The sequence below is a fragment of the Protobothrops mucrosquamatus genome, unplaced genomic scaffold, assembly GCF_001527695.2.
Source record: "Protobothrops mucrosquamatus isolate PMUCROS unplaced genomic scaffold, P.Mucros_1.0 scaffold1312, whole genome shotgun sequence".
Classification (NCBI taxonomy): Eukaryota; Metazoa; Chordata; class Lepidosauria; order Squamata; family Viperidae; genus Protobothrops; species Protobothrops mucrosquamatus.
The window spans coordinates 135,117-155,089 of record NW_015387513.1 but is presented as its reverse complement, the minus strand read 5'-3'; the positions used below and the strand labels follow the sequence as shown (position 1 = coordinate 155,089).

General features: G+C 39.6%; 1 protein-coding gene across 1 annotated transcript in view; it reads right to left on the bottom strand.

Annotated features, from left to right (window-relative positions):
* MICAL3 (microtubule associated monooxygenase, calponin and LIM domain containing 3) overlaps positions 1–19,973 on the bottom strand; it is a 137,291-nt gene that overhangs the window by 22,686 nt on the left and 94,632 nt on the right. The window contains exons 23-30 of the mRNA XM_015821355.1: positions 16,194–16,256; positions 13,451–13,543; positions 12,300–12,437; positions 10,411–10,502; positions 7,066–8,881; positions 5,964–6,058; positions 2,552–2,602; positions 48–155 (exon numbers count right to left, since the gene is read on the bottom strand). Of these exons, the coding sequence (XP_015676841.1) occupies positions 48–155; positions 2,552–2,602; positions 5,964–6,058; positions 7,066–8,881; positions 10,411–10,502; positions 12,300–12,437; positions 13,451–13,543; positions 16,194–16,256 (2,456 nt within the window). The remainder of the gene's footprint in view (positions 1–47; positions 156–2,551; positions 2,603–5,963; positions 6,059–7,065; positions 8,882–10,410; positions 10,503–12,299; positions 12,438–13,450; positions 13,544–16,193; positions 16,257–19,973) is intronic.

Sequence of the window (19,973 nt, the reverse complement as noted above, 5' to 3'; positions counted from 1 at the left end):
TCTGACAAATTTATGAAAAGCATTTTCCAGAAAAGCGACAGCTGTACCTGGGCCCTGTGTAACCTCTTCAGTTCTTCTTGCTTGGCTTGACGACGAGCAGCCTTTTGTACTCGCCTGGTCAGTTTGGCGTTGAGTTCCTCCTCCGTGTAGGCTTTCTGCAGCAACAAGAAATAAAACATAGTTCAATCCCTTGCTGAAAATTGTCCCTAGTTTCTGGGATTGAAGCGTTCTACTTTTCTAGAGCACTGTGCCACTTGCTATGCTTTCTGTTCAGCAAGCAAGTTGTCCTTCCAGGTGTGTGTGTGCTAATGGTGCAGCAGATAAGCTTTGGTGGGGTTCTAAGAGGGGAAGGAAGAGGCTTGAACCAGATGCAAAGCAGTGATTTTTACAGACAGCTTCAAGTTATGACTATCTTCTTAATGGTCCTTAGGGCCTGTCACATACCTGGGAGATGCTCTTGATTTCATCCATGTTCTTACCATATATAAAATCCTATGTATTATTTCTTATACCTCTGTTGAACAAACATGTAAAGAACTGAGCTAAATGTCTAGGGAGATTCTCAATCATCCAAGTCATGGTTGTCCCAGAGGTGCTTTTTTCATGAGGCAACTGGACTGTCTTGTTTTTCTCTGAAGACGTTTTGCTTCTCCTCCAGAACTGAAGAAGCCTTTTGGATGAGAAGCGAAACATCTTAGAAAAAGAAAAACAAGAAAGTCCAGTTGCCTCGTGAAAAAAGCACCTTTGGGACAACTGAGCTAAATATATCGGAGCAAAGTATGGTAAATGACCAAGAGCCTTTTTGATGCTGTTGCTAAGACTTTAGTCTGCAACTCAATTCACATTTCAAAAACCCTTTGAATGACCCAACTTGCACAATCAGCATAAGGAGAGATGTAATCAGCAGCACCCATTATGTATTTTGTGATTCACTTGGAAACCATACCGCAGGAAAAGGACTGATTTCTCCCTAATAGTTATTTAAAACAAATCAACCTCCAACGTAGCAGAAGGGTAGGCTAGAAATTGAAGTCCTTGGTGCTCTCTGAGCTTGGTTGTTTTCTTGCAGATGTGTCACTACCCAAACTAGGTAACATCAGGGAGCACCAAGGACCCCTCAGTTCAACCCTAAGCTGCAAATATTCTCCTTTATTAGAAAAGTTTTGCCTATCAGGTCAATATTTCAGGGAAAATTACATGTCAATAAAAATATAATGGGATCACATTAATGATAGTCTTAAAAGATACACTAGCAGTAGCTGCATTACACTTTAGCTATATATTTTTGATATAAATTGTCCTATAATGCTATGATTCATTTTATTTTTTTTAAATAAGTAATCCAGCGTCTAAAACATGTCATCTAAGTGATTAATGCACATAGTTACTTTCAAGGTAGTTATGTGACTTGTATAATTCCTTTTGCAGTTAAAAATTCCTATGTGTCTAATAAAAATATATCCATGTAATATGCTTTATAACCATCTATTGCATCTCCTTTTATATTAAGAGAGCAGAACTTCATTTTTATGTAGCTAAAGACTGTTTTCATGTTTCCCACATTTTCACCTCATTTTAAAAAATCAATTGAGATAGATCATTGTAGCTGAATGCCTCAACAGATAAGATGAAGGAAGAGAAGGCATACCATCAAAGTCACCACCAGAGTTCATTAGAGCTAAAAAGATGTCATACAAGAAATCTCTTCAGTGTCCCTTTAAGTTAGTCTTCTCCAACTAGGATCAGAGAAGATCAGAATTTGGGGAGCTCCAATTACAATACATTTGGAGCTTGATAAAAGCTGCTTTAAGCCTTCTTCTACTACATTAGTCTGATAATCAGTTCCAATAGTTAAATTAATACCTTGCAGAGAATGTATAGCTCATGTAATTGGCATTAGGTAAACAAATGAATGAACTGCTTATTTCATTTTTTCCCTTCACGACTCAAACCTACAAACCATAATTGCTTCTTATGTACCCATAGGCCAAGATCTATGCTTCTTAAAAGTCTTTCTTACCCACACAAGGATACAGTGGATACTCATCAATCAAGACTCAACATAACACAGTGATTGGGCTGCAAGATTAAGATCATGAAGTTCCAAAGACAAATCCCTGGTTGACTCTGAACCCATTCTTTTTTCTCTGTTTAACCTACATCTGAAGAGTTGTGAGAATAAAATGGAGGTAGAATCTATAATATGTGGTAGTATTTCTATCAAACCCTCTTTTAGGTACAGTGCAAATATCTAACCCACCAAGGTAAACACTTTGTAGAGTGCCTCAAAAAACTGTGATTAAGGTCAACAGTTTTTCCAGCTGGATCTTCAGTGAAGATATTATATACACTTCAAATGGACTTGATGGTTTGGGACTTGAAGATGATCTGTTGTGTTGATGTTGTTAATTGCTGCATACATGCACAATCTCTGATTGTATTAGTATAAATGAAGGCAGGGAAAAGCAGAAGAGATACAGGCTATGGAGCTGGTAGGTTAATAACAGGAATGCATGCAACAATGGCCAGTCAATGAGAATGGAAACACTACCTTTGATGCATAGGATCTCTTGAATGCCAAGGCGTGTGGTATGTAAATCAACTTTAAAAAAGGGGGAGGGAGGGGAAGGAATAGCAAAGGCAAAAATAAAAGAAATACATAAAATGGAGCAAGATCAGTTCAACATTGCAACATTCAATACAGAAAGACAATAATCAACAAAAAAAGCTGCTTGAAATGTTACATGAAACTACAGAATACAAATACTTCAAAATCTGGAAATATGCAATGGAAGCATATAGCTTTACAAAAAAATAAAGTAAAATAAAATAAAATAATCTTGGGGTCCCAAACCTCAGAGCAATCTCTTCCCTAAGCCCCAATCAGTGTTAGATTTTAAGGGCTTGGGATATTGAATTTTGGATTTAACACTTTATTTGGGTAAGTACACTAAAACACTGACAGGACTGCACAAAACACAAAATGATGTCTTATTCTGAATGCGTGCCCTTCAATACTTTTAGCAGCACATTCACTTTTTCTGAAACAAACACAAACACGTGAACAGGGAAGTGAGAAAGGTTGGGTGAGTTTTAGATAAAATTCCTGCATTTAGAAAAAAGGAAACATATCTGCAACTACATGACTTAAATGTTTTATGACAGCAGCACATACGTAGTCTGATGAAAACTGATTCGGGAATACACGCTACAGGAAGTGATATATTTATTTAGCAGATGCTTTCAACATTATACATCAGATCCCATGTCTCCTCCAATGCTAGTCACTAATGTTATTTTAGTCACCACAAAACAGGCAGCTGAGCCTTGATCTAGAAGCCATGCATGAGTAACTTTTTCTGCCTGGAAAATCATACTGATTGCTTTGTTTCCCTGGCATGACAATGTTCTCTAGAAACTTGAGAGTTGGAATAAAAATTTAGCCTGAACTAATTTACAATTAACAATACAATTTACAATTAATCAGTGAAACAGCTTGCCTTCAGAAATCGTGGGCACTCCATCACTGGAGTTTTTTAAGAAGAGACTGGACAGTCACTTGTCTGAGATAGTATAGGTTCTCCTGCTTGAGTGGGGGGCTGGACTAGAAGACCTCCAAGGTCCCTCCCAGCTCTGTTGTACTGTTTGTACTGTTCTGTACCTTGTTTATAGATATCATTCTCTGTGTTCTCATGTAACATTCTTAAGAATTGGATTTTTATTTTTGTACTGTTCCGTACCTGGTCATATCTAGTATGTTTCCTTTCTAGGAATATCTCTGTAGTGATTTCACACTACAGGATATCTTCCTGTTAATCTTGTGTCTTCATCACTTAGAAAAACAATTATTTTTGCAGTTAGGGTCTCCCACTAAGACAGGGGTGGGCAATTATGGCCCCTTTACCCATGGCTGACTCAGAAATTTTGGGAGTTGAAAACCACAGATCAAAAAGGGGCCATAGTTGCCCACCCCTGCACTAAGATATAAACACACTCAGTCTGCCTTAGACCAAAGCTCTGTGTAAGATTTATGTAACCTTCTTGTTCTTGCTTTTTAATCTTCAGTGAGCGACTTTCAGTTTCCTTCCAAATCACACACCCCATGATTCAAGAACAAACATGTAAAACTGCATTATCCACTCATCTATTCCACATAGTTAAAGTTAAAATATCCCATGTCACCTTGCCACTATTATGAAAAATGTCACCCAAGGAGAGGGGTACAGCAAAAGCTCTTTGACAATTATATTTAAAGTAGGATTTAAACCATCTGTTGTTATTTTCAGCCTGATCCTTTAACTACTCTAGGAAATGCCCCTAAATGTACTCTTATTAAAACACTTAGAGTGGATTAGCTAATCTATGGGAAATTTAACTCTTATTCCTAACAAAGGAAGATTTCCTAACTCCCACTTTCAATTTAAATCTTAATACTGTAATTCCTAGCTTCATTGCTCTTTTAGGGATTATAAACATCTGCAATATCTCTATGTTATGCAAAATAGCAAACCAAAACAAAATATTCACTTTGTTTTTTAAGGAGGAACTTGTTCTCTCTGTTACACTTAGGCCCAAACTGCCTCAAGTAGCAAGGTTTAGATTTCAAGATGAATGATTACATTGGAACTCATAGGAAGCTATAATCTTTATCCCTTTCCAATATCATAAGTATATCCTTTTTCTTTTTAAATTCCCATGTGTAATGTAGAGCCTGCCATGGAAAGCTAGAAGAAAAACATAAAAGTGGTAGATTTTAAAAAATCAAATAAAAAGAGCAATTCAAAAAGAATGGTTACAGAGAAGTTAATCCAGGAGAAAAATTCAGGCACTGAACACTATTCTCCACCCCACCAGAATTGCCTTAAGCTATCCTGGATAAAAGCAAGTCTGCTAGCAAGCTCAGTCATAAGTAGGCTTGAGTAGCAAAAAGAACTACATGCAAATAGTTCAGTTTGCAAATAAACCCAATCTGCTATTTCCATCAAGAACTTTGTTCTTGCACAATTACCAAAGTGGGTAGTTACTGCTTTCTCAATTCAAAGTTGACTATTAGTGATTACAGGAATATTTCCACTAAGTTTTACTGAGCAACAATATAGATATAGTTTGCCATTGTCAAACTTTGCTAAAAAATGAAAGTGTATTATATATGATTATTAAAAAAAAACCTGGCTAATTCCTATGGTTATTGCATAATTTAGAAAAGGAATACTCTTTGTACATATTGCCTTTTTGGCAATGTAACTAAACATCTTTTCCCCTCCTATTAAAATAACTTCTGGAGTAGCTAGCTGCCTAAACTCACATAGAATTCAGGACCGCGCAAGATTCCAAGATTACATGTAGTCCTGGACTTACAACCATTTGTTTAGTGACTGTTTGAAGTTACAACAGCACTGAAAACAGTAACTGACAACTAGTTCTGGCAGTTACAAACACTGCAGCATCTCCACAGTCACATGATCAGAATTTGGCCAATTGGCAACTGGCATATATTTATCACAGTTGCAGCATCTCGGGGTCATGTGATCACCATTTGTGACTTTCCGAGCTGGCTTCCAACAAGTGAAATAAGTGGGGGGAAGTTGTGTTTACTTAAGGATCACATGATTTGCTTAGCGACTTCTGTGATTTGCTTAACAATTGAGCCAATAAAGACTGTAAAATTGGGTGTTACTCACTTAACAACTTCCTTGCTTAGTAATAGACATTCTAGTTCCAATTGTGGCTGCAATCTGAGGACTGCTTCCTCAACTTAGTTTCAAACAGACTTATGAATCTTTTGAACAGAAACAAACCTTTTATATATAACTTACGAAGCCTGGTCTAATTAATTTTTCTCATTCTTATTGGATCCAGAGATCCAAAATCGCAGGAAAACATTCAAATGACCCCCATGTCAATCTTTGTGAAGTTTTTGTGACTCATCTTGGCTTCAAATGATCATGACAGTATCAACCTACCTCTCGTTTAGATCTCTGTGAGGAACGTTCTAAGACATCTTCATTGGAGAGATCAGAATCCTCCGAGAAGCTTAAGTGTTGGCGCAGTTGCAAATCTGAGACAATAAGGAAATGTGTCAAATGGCTAAACTTAAGGAGCAGTTGCATCGTAGTAAAATTGATAATGAACTAAGTGATCAGACACACAGTTATTGTTGAAAAGGGACCATATCATCCCTTCCTGCCACAGTGATTCAACTCCGCCTTTACTAACCACATCTCAGGTCCCAGTCAATGGAGGCTGCTCTAGAAGCAAGGATACCCTCTTTCCCCAACACAACAACCAAACTTTTTTGCCTTGCAATGACTCCCAGAATCTCCCTGGGCAGTGTAGTTGAAGCTGGAGATAAATGATCTGCAGTCAACTATTTCTAAAAATCTGAGGTACTGCCTATCCCCTGTAACATCTGCTCATCCTACGCAGTCCAAGAAAGTCAGCCCATTCTAGATCCTAGTGATTAAACGATGCTGTCTAATGGGTTCCAGGAAGTTGGGTTTCTCAACACCATTCCCCATCCCCCCCCCCCGAGATTCATATTCATTCCCCCCAATCAGGCCCTAAACTGACTCATTCTCCAGGTCTTGGGTTAGAATTGGTGGTGGATCCCTTCTGTGATGTTTTATTTTTTAAATGATGGTTGTTTTTTTCTGGACCAGAATTGGGTGTCTTAACAGATTGGGATCCCTATAAATGTCATAAATAAATAAATGCATAGATACGAGAAGACAGAGTACCAGACAAGAATTAGGCAGACAATCTTCAACTTTCCATCAGTTCACTGGTGACACTGGGTGAATCACTATCCTTCAGTCTAATCTAGCTAAAGTTACATACAGAACTCTCCAATATCTGGCAGAAAAGCTAAAGATACCTGATGCTTTTTAAAAAGACTGTATATTCTTATTCTAAGTATGTTCTCTCATATTTAATCTTCCTTTTCAGTTACCATTGAAAGGGGTACAGTAAACTGACCTGCTGGAACAAATCTTAGGATGTGCACATACCTGGAAGAGTTTCCAGGTATGGTAAAACCATTATAATATATAAGCACTGATATTATACCTGCTGCTCTAACCAATGGAGATGCTTTATGCTTCCCAGAATCCACTGTGGTCCCGCTGGAAGGTGTGCTAGGGCAAGATTTGTCATCTGCCTTTTTCTTCTTGTCTTTCTTGTAACCGGAGAAAACAGACTTCCAAAGGGATTTGGGCTTTGTGGATTCCTCAGCTGCGCTGCTGGATTTGTCAGATTGCTTATTTTCATTCTTTGACTTTTTCTCCTTTTTGCTCTTCCGGGGAGAGAAGAGAGAAGTCCTTTTTTTATTCTTCCCGCTGGAACCTTCTGATGATGTGATAGACCCATCGTGACCGCTAATGTCCGTTAATGGTGGAAAGAACCTCTCACTAGTAGCTTCATGCTTCAGAGTAGGGCCTTCGCTGGTTTTGCCAGTCAGATGCTTTGGGGTGTCTAAAGTAAGTTCTTTGGTCTTTGAGGGTGCTGTGGATGCTTTGCGTGATTTTGCAGCAACAGCACTGCTGGTCATCTCCAGATCTTTCATCCTGCTGAGCTGCTTAGCCATAGCGTCCCGTAAGGCCTGGCTTTTGATAGACTTCTCTCTGGCCCTCATTCTTTCCTCAGCTAACTCCTTAGCTTCTGCAGAGACTTGAGGAAGGCCTCTCTTCCCTCCTTCAGTTGACGACGGTCTATCATTTTCCTTAACCAAATGCAGTTGAAGAGGCTTCTCAGGCCTTGGCTTGCTAGGCGGAGTGTAGTATTTTTCATTAAGGCTTGTATCCTCTGTTCTGTCATCATAAGTGTCCTCTACATCATCAGCAAATGGTATCTCATCCACACTCTCAACAAATGACTTCCTCACCTCTTCTCTGGGTGGTTGAGATGAACTTCTGGTGGGTCGTATCCTTTCATTTGCTGGTATCATCTGAGGGGTTTGTACGGGCTCTGCTTCATTCTGCCAAACTGCCTGATGCCGTTTTCTTCGCAGGGTTGCTGGTTCTTCGTTTTGAGGTGGTGGCGGAGGAGGGCTAGATGGAGGAGTGAGCATGGTGGAATCCGATGTGTTAAAACTCTGGCTGGCCAGTGTCCTCATGTTGGATGAACTACCCTGAAGTCCCAGTCCAGAACTGCTGGAGAGATCTCTTTTCACATCCCTTGAGTTTTTCAGCTCTTTCTCTGATTGGGAGGTTGGTGTCAGCAAAGAAAATGGTTCCTTATCCAACTTTGGTATGATTACCTTTGATGGTTTTACAGGATGGATTTCCTTTTCTTCTGACCCCACATCAGAATTATACAATTTAAGAGGAACAGATTCAAGGGGTGAGTAAGTAAAGTTTGGGTCTGAACCCCTGCTTCTGTTGACAGGGGTGAGACCTAAACTCCTTCGGATTTCAGCACTTTTCATCCAGAATTCCTCCACAAGGTTATTTCTTTTCAAAGTCTCTTCTGTGCTGGTGGGACTTTCAAGTTTTTCCATCTCCCCATCTTTACTTTGTAGAGCAAGTTTGGCCAAAGGAGTAGAAGTAAAAGCTGGGATAGGCTGAAAGCACACTGGTGGCTCTGCTGGAGGTGTAATGGAGGCTTCAGTGGTGGGTAAAGGCTGTGAACAAATAGGTAAGGGGGCAAGAGGTGGAGAAACTGATTCTACGGGTACTGTTGATGGTGATTTTACAGGTGATATTGGTGTGATGGCTTCAGGCAGTGCAACTGGCTGTGACCGTATTGGTGAAATTGATGCTGGTGGACTTTGCACTTTTTGATCATCAAGGATCGTGTCTTCTTTTTCTTTTTCCGGGAGGAAAGGCTCAGAGAAAAAATGGACATCCGAAGCCTTTTCTCTGTATGATACTGGTATAAGAGATTCCTATAAACATGATAAAATCAGTGCATAGTTAGTGGTCTAAAGCATCTTTCATTAAGTTCTAAAACAGGGAACTTGTGGACTTTAACTCTAAGAATTCCTGGCTGGCTAAGGAATTCTGGGAGTTGAAGTCCATAAGTCATAAAGTTGCCACATTTGGAGATCCCTGTTCTAGAATAATGCCTTCCTATTCCTTCCTGATAATATTTCCTCATCAGTACATCTACAGAACAGTGCCTACAGTTTTGTCGCAGTACCCCAGTATATTACTACTGGATTCTGGGGAGATATTCCAGGTTGTACCAAGACTACTTCTTGCTATACTTGAAGTCAACACTATTATTCAAAATTGCCCTGATTAGTGTACATTACTCAGAAGATGAATAGTAGTTGGCCAAGCTATTTTTCAACTATTCCATTACTGGCCATCTTACTGGGGGGACTCTCGACAAATTTTCAAGGAACACAATAGCATATGTCAGTGGTTCTCAACATTTTTAATGCCGCAACCCCAACTGGTCATAAGTCGAGGACTAAACCAGTCGTAAGTCGAGGACTACCCAACCGGTCGTAAGTCGAGGACTTTCCTTGCCCGGGAGAACCGCGCATGCGTGGTTCCGCCCCCTGTGCCGGCCAAGGCATAGCTGGCAAGCGGCAGAGACGGAGCAGGCCGACCACCAGCTGGCCCAGCCCAAGGGAGGTAAGGCACCCGCCGGAAAAGGGAAAAAAAATGGCGGACAAAAAAAAATGGACAAAAAAAAGGCGGACAGCCTTGCTTGGTGACCCCCGTGAAATGGTCGATCGACCCCAAATGGGGTCCCGACCCACAGGTTGAGAACCACTGGCATATGTGGTTACAATATAAAATGTATTGTTCCAGAGAATTCCACACCTGTTCAGACAATCAAAATACAGAAATGAGAATGCAAGTCTGTAAGAATAGAACTAGTATTGAAACCAACTGAGGCACATTATTTACATTTGGCAGATTTTACATACTACTAGTAGTTTCTGGTATAAAAGACATTCTATTATGTGGACATATAAACCTTTGCCATTTTGAAACCGAATTTGAAATTATGGCCACTTGGCTGGAAGCAATGTCAGCCACTGTCTACCTAATGCCTTATTGCTGTGGGTAAAATTATAAAAATGCTCCAAGCTGAGTAGGCCTTCCAGCATTGGCTCTCAAGGAGCAGACACATTGCAATGTTCTCTTTAAGTCTTGAAATGTCCCATTCCTGGGAGGCAGATTATATCCTTACAGTGAGAAATATCAGCTTTCCATTCAGCCTGGGAAATTAAAGAACTCTTTTAACAAATCTTGATTTGACTGAATCACAGTATTATTTGTGTGAAAGAAAGTCACTGTAGTTACCACCATTTCTTCTTCACCTATAATACGGTTTATCTTAGACTAAACTTAATATGTGAACTTAATAATCATATATTAATTGTATATAAATAAGACTACTATGACCTGTACAATTAAAAATCATGCTTTAGGTTTATGGATGAAGACAATTTGTTACCTCTTTTTCTTCTTCCTTATGGTTACAAATTGAAGAAACAGGACCAGTCATTTCACACGGTGACTGGACTGGAAGACAAGTATTACAAGTATCTGAAGAACCAAAAAACAAAGCTATGAGCATCTTAAAACCAAATAAAGTACATGGAGTTAACTGCCTCCTTTCATGCTCCTGTCTAGATAGTCAATTTGCTACCTGAGCCGAATTTGACGATCTCTCCCTTCAATACTCCTTGTCATTATACTTGGCACAATCTGTTCTTATACATATTATTATGATTATTATGCATATTACTCAGAAGGAAGTCCCTCTATATTTCAGAGATTATTGCCAAGGACTGCAATGCTGGACTCTTTGAAAAAAATGGTACACTGCTCTGGTAGTAATAGCAGTGTGAATTTCTATGGAGATTCTCAGTCATCCAAGTCATGGTTGTCCCAAAGGTGCTTTTTCCAAAGGCAACTGGACTTCGTTTTTCCTTGAAGACATTTTACTTCTCATTCAAAAAGCAAAATGTCTTCAAGGAAAAACAAGTCCAGTTGCCTTTTGAAAAAACTGTTTTGGGACAGCAGTGTGAATTGATATTTAGTTTGAAAACAATATGTTTAATCATAAAGGATCCAACATTTGCTTGTTGAATCCAATATCTTGTGTCCCACATTGGCCAAACAATCCTTTAATATAAAGGATCCAATATTTGCTTGATGAATCCAGTATCTTGTGTCCCACATTGGCTAATTAGATGCTCTTCTGAAGCACAATGGCAGAAATTAATGACCCAGTTCTATATTCTACTTTACTCCCCTTTGTGAGGCCTGAATACCCAAGCAGAACCAGCTACTAAGAATCAAAGACTAAGTATTTGATTACTACATGCAGTTCATAAGCTTCTAGATACAAGATAAGGTTGTCCTCATCATCCCTGAGCTTCCAAAGTTCCTTCAAAATCTGATCATGCCAACAGGCCTGGGGATCTTGAGGGAACGGTGAAATCAAGAGATGGCTATCTTATTATTGACATCCTTCTGTTCTCTTTTCCAGTTTTAGTTCTGCTTCTATAATTTTAAATTCTTTTTAATTATTATCTAATGGTTTTAACTGTTTGTCTTATCTATCTATCTATCTATCTATCNGATAGATAGATAGATAGATAGATAGATAGATAGATAGATAGATAGATAGATAGATAGATAGATAGATAGATAGATAGATAGATACAAACAGACAGACTCCTTGCTCCCGTTTCTGGTACCACAGTCAGGCTAAAAATGCAAGAGAATAGAATAGAATAGAGCTGGAAGGGATCTTGGAGGTCTTCTAGTCCAGCTCCCTGCTCAAGCAGGAGAACCCATACCATCTCAGACAAGTGACTGTCTAGCCTCTTCTTAAAAATCTCCAGTGAGAGAGTGGTGAAAGAGAAGAGGAGAGGAAAGGAAGAAGAGGGAAGTAGGGAAGAAAGAGAAGGAAGGGAGAAAGAAGGTAGAGAAGAAGGAGTGGGGATGTAAAAAGAATGTATGTTAATATCTGATAAATATCACAGTATATTTACATACATATACAACACAGTATATGTATGGGGGAGAGTTTGGAAAAATAAAAAAAAATCAAAAAAAAAAATCTCCAGTGATGGAGCGCCCACGATTTCTGGAAGCAAGTCTATGAGGCAGAAATAGTTCTGAAATGACATCTTCCATGATGAAACCTTTATGGTAATTATTACAAGAATGTCCTGAGTTCACAAGGGATAATAGATTTATTTGAAAACACAGTTAATGGGAATCGTTGTTTGATTTGTTCTAGATTTAAAAAAAAACAGGAAAAGTTGCATCATTTGGCCTACAGGTTCTTAGCCAATCCAGTGTGCTCTGTAGTGCTAAAATGTTTAGTACCTTCCGTCATAATGAAAGGGGTGACTGTTTCTGCTTCCTTGAGCTCAGAGACTTTCAGTTCTCCTCCTCCTCCTTTTTCTTTTTCTTCTTCTTCTTGATGGATGCGACACTCTGCCTCTGCATCAGAAGGGATGTCATCTAAACCAGGAATTGGAAAACAAAAAAGAATTAAGATTAAAATGTTATAGACATTTATAGTAACTTCATAACAAGGGAATGGAATGCTGAAACTATGTAGGGTTGTGGCCCCCATCTTTCTCTCTCTATTTTCCTTCCTTCCTTCCTTCCTTCCTTCCTTCCTTCCTTCCTTCCTTCCTTCCTTCCTTCCCTTCCTTCCTTTTCCAAATTGTTACTCAGAGTAAATTATGTGTATGCTAAATTACCTAGTTTGTTAGTTTTACAGTAAGTCACAATTTTAGAGTAAAAATAGGTATTACCTCTGTGTTCCTGAAGCCCTTTACTACATTTTTATTTCACGTGGCTACTCCACATATGATTAAAAGATGCCATGTATAATTATCTTGAAATCTTTCTCTGCCATCTCCAACTCTCATGCCATTAAGTCACTACTTAAATTACTATATCAGCTGAGCTCTTTCGTTTGGGGTGGTCAAATCTGCACACAACCGTTTTGCAGCATGACTTTGCATTTCTGCAGTATTAACTGCTGGCCCTTACAGGTAAATCAGGCAGGGCTCATTCTACTTTATTGTTGTTGTTGTTGTTGTTAATTGCGAAGTCGTGTCCGACCCATCGCGACCCCATGGGCAACGTTCCTCCAGGTCTTCCTGTCCTCTACCATCTTCTGGAGTCCATTTAAGTTCACGCCTACTGCTTCAGTGACTCCATCCAGCCACCTCATTCTCTGTCGTCCCCTTCTTCTATTGCCCTCAATTTGTAAGGGTACATTAATAGAATCTGGTTTAAGTCTGAAGGTACAAACTTCCCATCACTACTTCTAACCATCTAATCAATTAGGGCAGTCTTTCCTAAATTTCTTTCTCTGACCGTTAAGCCACAGGGGGGTTCCTCCCTCTCTTATCTGATTGTTTTCTAGGCAGGATCTCTTTCCCTCATCCCCCAAGGTCATCCACACATTCCATTACAACAACCAACAGCATACTTATATGAAGGTATTCTCAGACTCCTACCATCATCCAACTCTGCCCCGGTGTCCCCATCTTCAACAGCTTCTGCAGGCTCGGTACCTACTTCATCTTCATCATCGTTCTCTTCACACAGGGCTACAATAAATTGTTGGTACAAATTTTGAAAAGAGACAATGGGATGGAAGAGAAAATAGATTTCTGTTTGGGGGACTGCTTAAGACACACTCCCGTAATCCAAATACAACAAACATGTGATGGAGCCTTCTGCTAGGACTGTACCACTTTGGATTAAAATTGATAAGTGTGTGATGGGACAAGACTATCCTGGAATAGAGATTTGCCTTTTTTTTCATTTGAATGCTGAAGAACATTGATGTATATGACATTGATGCATCTGAGCTGAGACAATCAGCACATGATTTTTCTAATCATAAAAGCTCAGTTCACGTATGTTGGATAAAAACAGAAACTTCAGGTCATTAGCCAAATGCATCTTTTTAAAACAAGTAGAATATGTTTGGTCAATATATGAAATGAATGATGCCCTGAAATGTGAGGCCGACCTTTTAGAATATTTGCGTTTAAATGTTTGTAATATTATACATTTGGACCATGTAGTCCTACTGAAGTTTAAACATAGTTGGAAATATATGTATGGCATATACATAATAGCTATAGCTATTCTAAGCAACCATCCAAACCAAGAGTACAGTGGTATCTCGGTACTCATCATTAGTTGGTTCCAGGAGGCACGAAGAGTACCAAAAACCTTTCCCATAAGGAATACTGTAGGGAGTCACAAGGCAGCCGACAGTGACCAGTTCTAGCTTGTGCGTTGAGTACCAAACAAACAACGAGCACCAGGATAACTTTTTTGTGTCAAAATGCATTAGGTACCAAATTCAATGAGTTTCAAAGTAGCTGAGTACCAAGGTAGCACTGTATGTGGAGGTCAAATACAGCATTTTAGAATCAAACATAACGTGCTATATATTTAATTGATGTAATATTTTGGACCATCCTTCAATAGAGGAAAGACTAGTCTCTCCTAAGCAATCATGCATACTCCCATGAATCAAAATAAAATTTCAGTGATATGTTAATGGAGGCACAAATTAGCATATATTGGTGCACATCTATTCTTGGGGAAATGTGTTCTATTCATAGTTATTTTGCAAATACATCTTTGCACATATCAAGCAGTGAAACATGAAGTGCAGGGTGGGGGGAAGCTGTCGCATAGAAACTTAAGAGCGATGCACTACTATATCCCAAACTACTGGAAGCAATATTTTGCCCAAGTTGGTCAGCAATCAAAACTGGCTAAGAATAAGGCAATATGCAAACTCTGCTCACAGAAGCAAAAAAAAAAAAAAAGTTTTAGAAATGCACTAGCTCCATCCATGCAAATTCCAAATTGTCAAATCTCAAGTAATCTCTGTTGTACTGCCTATAATTATAACCAATTCTTTTAGAAGGACTGAGCCTTAATAATAAGATCAAAGGATACGGCTGTTTAGAAGCAACCTGTACAATTTAGCTCTTTCATATGGACTAGACCGGGGGTAGGCAACCTTGGCTCTTTTATGACTCGTGGACTTCAACTCCCAGAATTCCTGAGCATAGCTGACTCAGGAATTCTGGGAGTTGAAGTCCACGAGTCATAAAAGAGCCAAGGTTGCCTACCCCTGGACTAGACACTCATATGACTATGCCTTGTCCTACAGCAAAGTCACTTTATGAAGAATCTGATCTATTATGACATCTATCTAGATGATGGAATTCCAGGAACACAAACATATCTCAATTCTGACTTTAATACACTTCAAATTGACTTCAACAATGACTTCTCATTGAAGTTTTTGTCAACTTAAGGTCTATCTAGACCAGCATTCTTCCAGCTCAGTGATCCTCAATGACTTCTCCTTCAAACTATACCTCTTTTCAGAACTGTAGACACATTTTGTGTATTATTTCTACTTTTTAAGAAAAAAGTTTCAAAACTGGCTAAAGTACTGAAGATAATGGCTACAGAATAAAGCAAGTGAGAAGATTTTTTCCCACATTAGGAAGATGTTCTGAAGAAAATGAAGTATTACAATAAGTTTATGTGATGTGGGACAGATCACACATCTTCCCATTATGAATTTTAAAGATAGAACCACTTGAAAGATTACTGGCTGAACTGATTAGCCACACTTCAGATCACCTGAAACAGCATTTAACTTAAATGTAATTTTAGAAAACAATTGCCACCAAGGGCCTTGCTTAAAATCAAGACTATGAGAGTTGAGTAAAGGAAGTAATTTATCTTGGGGTGCAATCTTCTACTGGCAACAATGAAAACCTTGTTTTTAGCAAACTGTCAGATGGGTGCTTAATCATCTGGACTATATCTAAGATCACTATCTATGTAGAGGCTTTGGCTTGTTTTCACCTTTCAGGTAGTGTTAAATTTAAATAGGTCCTACTGGTCTACGGCATATCTAGAAAATCTACTTCTCTTCTCAACTACATCTGTATTTCCAGTATTCTCTGCAAGAAGGGAAGCTGAAGGAATTAAGATGGTGGTCTAATTCATGCAAGAATGGCTCATCTCTTTGAGACATGCAACTGCCCTTTCCCTGCTTCCCCAACTCTGCCATGCAGTAGCAATGAAGACATTGATAGTTCCTGGGTTAAAAAAGGCCAGCAAATGGGGCACTGGAAACATGGAGAAGTGGCATTGCCAGCGATGGCGGGCAGGGTTACTTGTGAGCTATAAACAGAACATCACCAAAACTACCTCCTGGGACGGCATCCAGCCATGCCTGTATTGCCTCGTGGCGGATGGAGGGAAGGTCAGATGCTGAATTAAAATAAAATAAAATTATAATAAATTCCACAGCACACTAAACATGTATTTTGAGATGGAATCACAAAAGAAAATGTTTAGAAGCAGAAAAACAAAACGAAAACACACTGTGGAAAAGCAAACTCAAAAAGATCCTAAATGGGATTTTAAGGGGAAGGCTGAAACATGAATTCCTTGATCTTGGTATCATCTGCCATGGCTTCTGCTACCTACCTGTAGAAAATTGTGTTGAAAAATTATTACAAACTGAGATTAACATTTGCTTGAGGTCTGACCTTTCTTGTAGAAATCAAAGATCTCTAGTAAAATAAAAAATATTTAAAACAGAAATGCTCTGATCAATGGACTCCCTCAATCCCAATTATATTCACTACCTTCCTTTAAGTCAGGGGTGTCAAATTCAATTTCATTGAGGGCCGCATCAGCATTGCGGTTGCCCTCGGGGTGTGTGTGGCTAGGGTGGGTGCAGCCTACTGGGTGGGCGTGGATGGAGTAGGTGTGTCCTACTGCGTGGGCATGGCCAGCTCTACATCGTTCGCGTCAAGGTTGCCTGTGGAGGCCTGGGCAGGAGTGGGACAGATCTGAGGGTCTCTGGCAGAAGGGGGTGGGACCGGGGCAAGCGCCAAGGCATGGTCCATTTCTTCATTCCTCACAAACGGTGACACCTCCCCAGCATGCACCCAGGGGGGCGGGGCTGACACGGCAGGGGCTGGTTCCTCGCTGTTTCTAGACGGCCGTGTGGAGCTAAGACTGAATGTGTTTCAACATAGATGGCCACCACAAAATTGTACATTGGCTCTCGGCCGGTCTGGCCAGGGCCAAGGCAGCAGGGGCCGTTCCCTCACTGTTTCCAGGATGGCTTCACGGGCCACATGAAACCACTTCGCGGGCCACATCCGGCCCCCGGGCCTTGTGTTTGACATGTCTGGTTTAAGTGGATGTATTTGTTCTTCTGATGATTACTCTGCCATAGAGAACCCAACTCTTAGAAGTCCTCATCTCCCAGGTTCTCCTGCCAAATACATCCAGCTTTGATAAAAATTATAACAAACAATGTAAAAAGGGTAATTTAGAGCCCATTACTTAATATGAGTTACAAAACTCCATGTTTAGCCTTCTCTTGTATATCTCTTAGCCAAGAGACAAGATCGAGTTCTTTTATACTATTTAATCTGGAACCTTAAGAAGGTTGAATCTAGGTTCTACCTGGCACCAGTGTTACCTAGGTCTGGCTCCCCTGGTTGAGAATTTAAAAGAGTTCATCCCAACACAAAAAAAAAAGGACCATACTCGGGTACAGCAAATTAGGAAAACCAAGGAAAGGAAGCAGAGAGAAGTTCCCATGAAGCCAAATAAACAGTGAAACCCCAAACCATACACCAGACCATCAGAGAAAATCCAAGGAAATAAGGCAATTATGAAAAATCCATAGAATATAGCATAAGGGAAGTATAACGAACATATTAATTTTCAAATTGCGAGAATTACTGAACTTCAAAATATGCCTTCTTTTTCTCTTCAGAGAAAGTATGCGATCAAAATGTTAGCTCTCTTGTGCTTGGGCAGCTTGTTTTCAATTTCAGAGGTGCCAAATGTGTCAAATTTTAAAGCTGCTTATAATTTAAGAAGTACAGATTGTTGTTGGAAAAAAAAGTGATTGAGATTTCCAATAGCACTCGAGGTATTGATTATATGTTTGGCTGAAAGTAGACTGAGGGACAGGTGAAAGACTAACTATCCCAAGTGATGCTTTCAAATAGCATACAGATCCTGAGCTGGAATAATTATGCAACTTGATAACTTGGAAACATCAATTACTTGTATTTCCTCAAAGGAAAGGCTACCTTTTTTTTCCATCCAAATAATTTACCTTTAAAATGGGAGGATTCTCTTACTTTCCGTGAAAAGTGCAGTCAGATGAGGGTTTATTTCCATCCAATTTTCCTTATTTGGAAGGACTGTTTTAAACTGATATTTAAAATCATTTTTGGTAGGTTGCAGCATAGATATTTGGAGTAACATTTCATGGTATATGACAAGTGCAGAAGTCTAGCTCTAAACAAACAAGCAATCTTTCTCTTGTAAAGTTCATAATACCTTTTCTGCTAATAATTATTCTTAGTCAGTCTCTCTTGGTCTGTCTGTCTGCTGTCTCTCTCTCTCACTCTTTTACACACACATACACACCCCTCTCATTTCAAGGGAAGTATAAGAAAGGAAACTTTCTAAAGGATTTGGAAAAAGCTAGTCAATACGTAATTGGACCAAAAGGACTTGCAATTTCAGTGGCTTTGTGAGAGAAAACCTTTTGCCCATATTTCAGCATTGGGAATGCGATTGATCATAAGAAGTACTGTCTTGAGCTAGAATGAGGTATGAGTGACCTCCAGATGCTGCTCAAATACAAGTTTTAGCAGCCCAGCCAGGATAACCAACAGTGAAGGATGAAGGGCACCTTGCCCATTCCTAGAAAACAGGAATCTGAGACACTGGTGAAGGTGGATAGCAGTGCCTGCATTTTCTGTGTCACATGAGAAAAGCACATCTTCCTTCCCCTGTCCTTACCACTTTCTACAGAGGGACAATCGAGAGCATCCTGTCATACAGCATCACAGTCTGGTTTGGAAGCATCCCTGCTTCAGACAGGAAGGTGATGCAGAAAGTGGTGAGGATGGCAGAAAAGATCATTGGCTGTTCCCTCCCTTCCATCCAGGACATAGCATATAAGCATTGTTTGAGCAGGGTCTGCAAGATTGTCTGGGACACTACACATCCTCTTCACAACCTGTTTTGCTTGTTACCTTCTGGAGATTTTGTTGTATCCGAAGCAGAATATCCAGATTCAGCTACAGTTTTGTTCCATATAGCTTCAACCTTGTGAACTCTCTCCACTATGTATTTCTCTTTCCACTATGTATTCAAAATGAACTGTGATTAATATTTGTGTGTGTGTGTGTGTGTGTAGGTATATAGCATGTGTTTATGTGTGTTATGGTATGTGTATGGGTAGATATATACTTTCTTTTGAGAGCAGGCAACAGAGTTTCATTTTTAATGTGGGCCAATGTGATCATAGTAAAAGAAATAATAATAAAGGTTATCATCTTATCTTGCCTTGCCTTGCCTTACCTTTGTTTCAGAAAAGTAACAAGCTGCAGATTTAATGTAAAAAAAAATGTCTGGAACACAAACCTAGGATTACCTATCCAACAGAAGCTCTAGACTAGAGCATGGAAAGATCAAGCATTTGCTAGGCTAAATATAAGTAAGAGCTTCTTATCCCAATACTGTGTGAGATTTACTTTGTATGGAGCACTCAAGAAGATCAGAGAAAGAAGTTCTTGCCCTACTTTTTGTAGTTTACAGGAGAAATATTTTTATCTAGACTCTGATAACTCTACATGTTGCAAATTGCTCAGACTCGGATTAATAATCCGATATTTGAGATGTTCTCTAATGCAGAGGTCCCCGACCTCTCTCCGGTTCTGTGGAGAGAGGTTTTTCCGTGGACTGGAAGGTGTGTGGTTTTGTGTGCTGCCTGCATATCGCGGATGGGGCTTTGCTTGTTTGTGCGGCCCGGTTGCTGGCATGTTGCGGCCCGGAACTGGTCCACGGACCGGGAGTTGGGGACTTCTGCTCTAATGATTTTCCCTATCAGCACTTTCCAGTTACTGGAAAAGCAAGTGCCATCATTTTCAAATGGCTACAGAG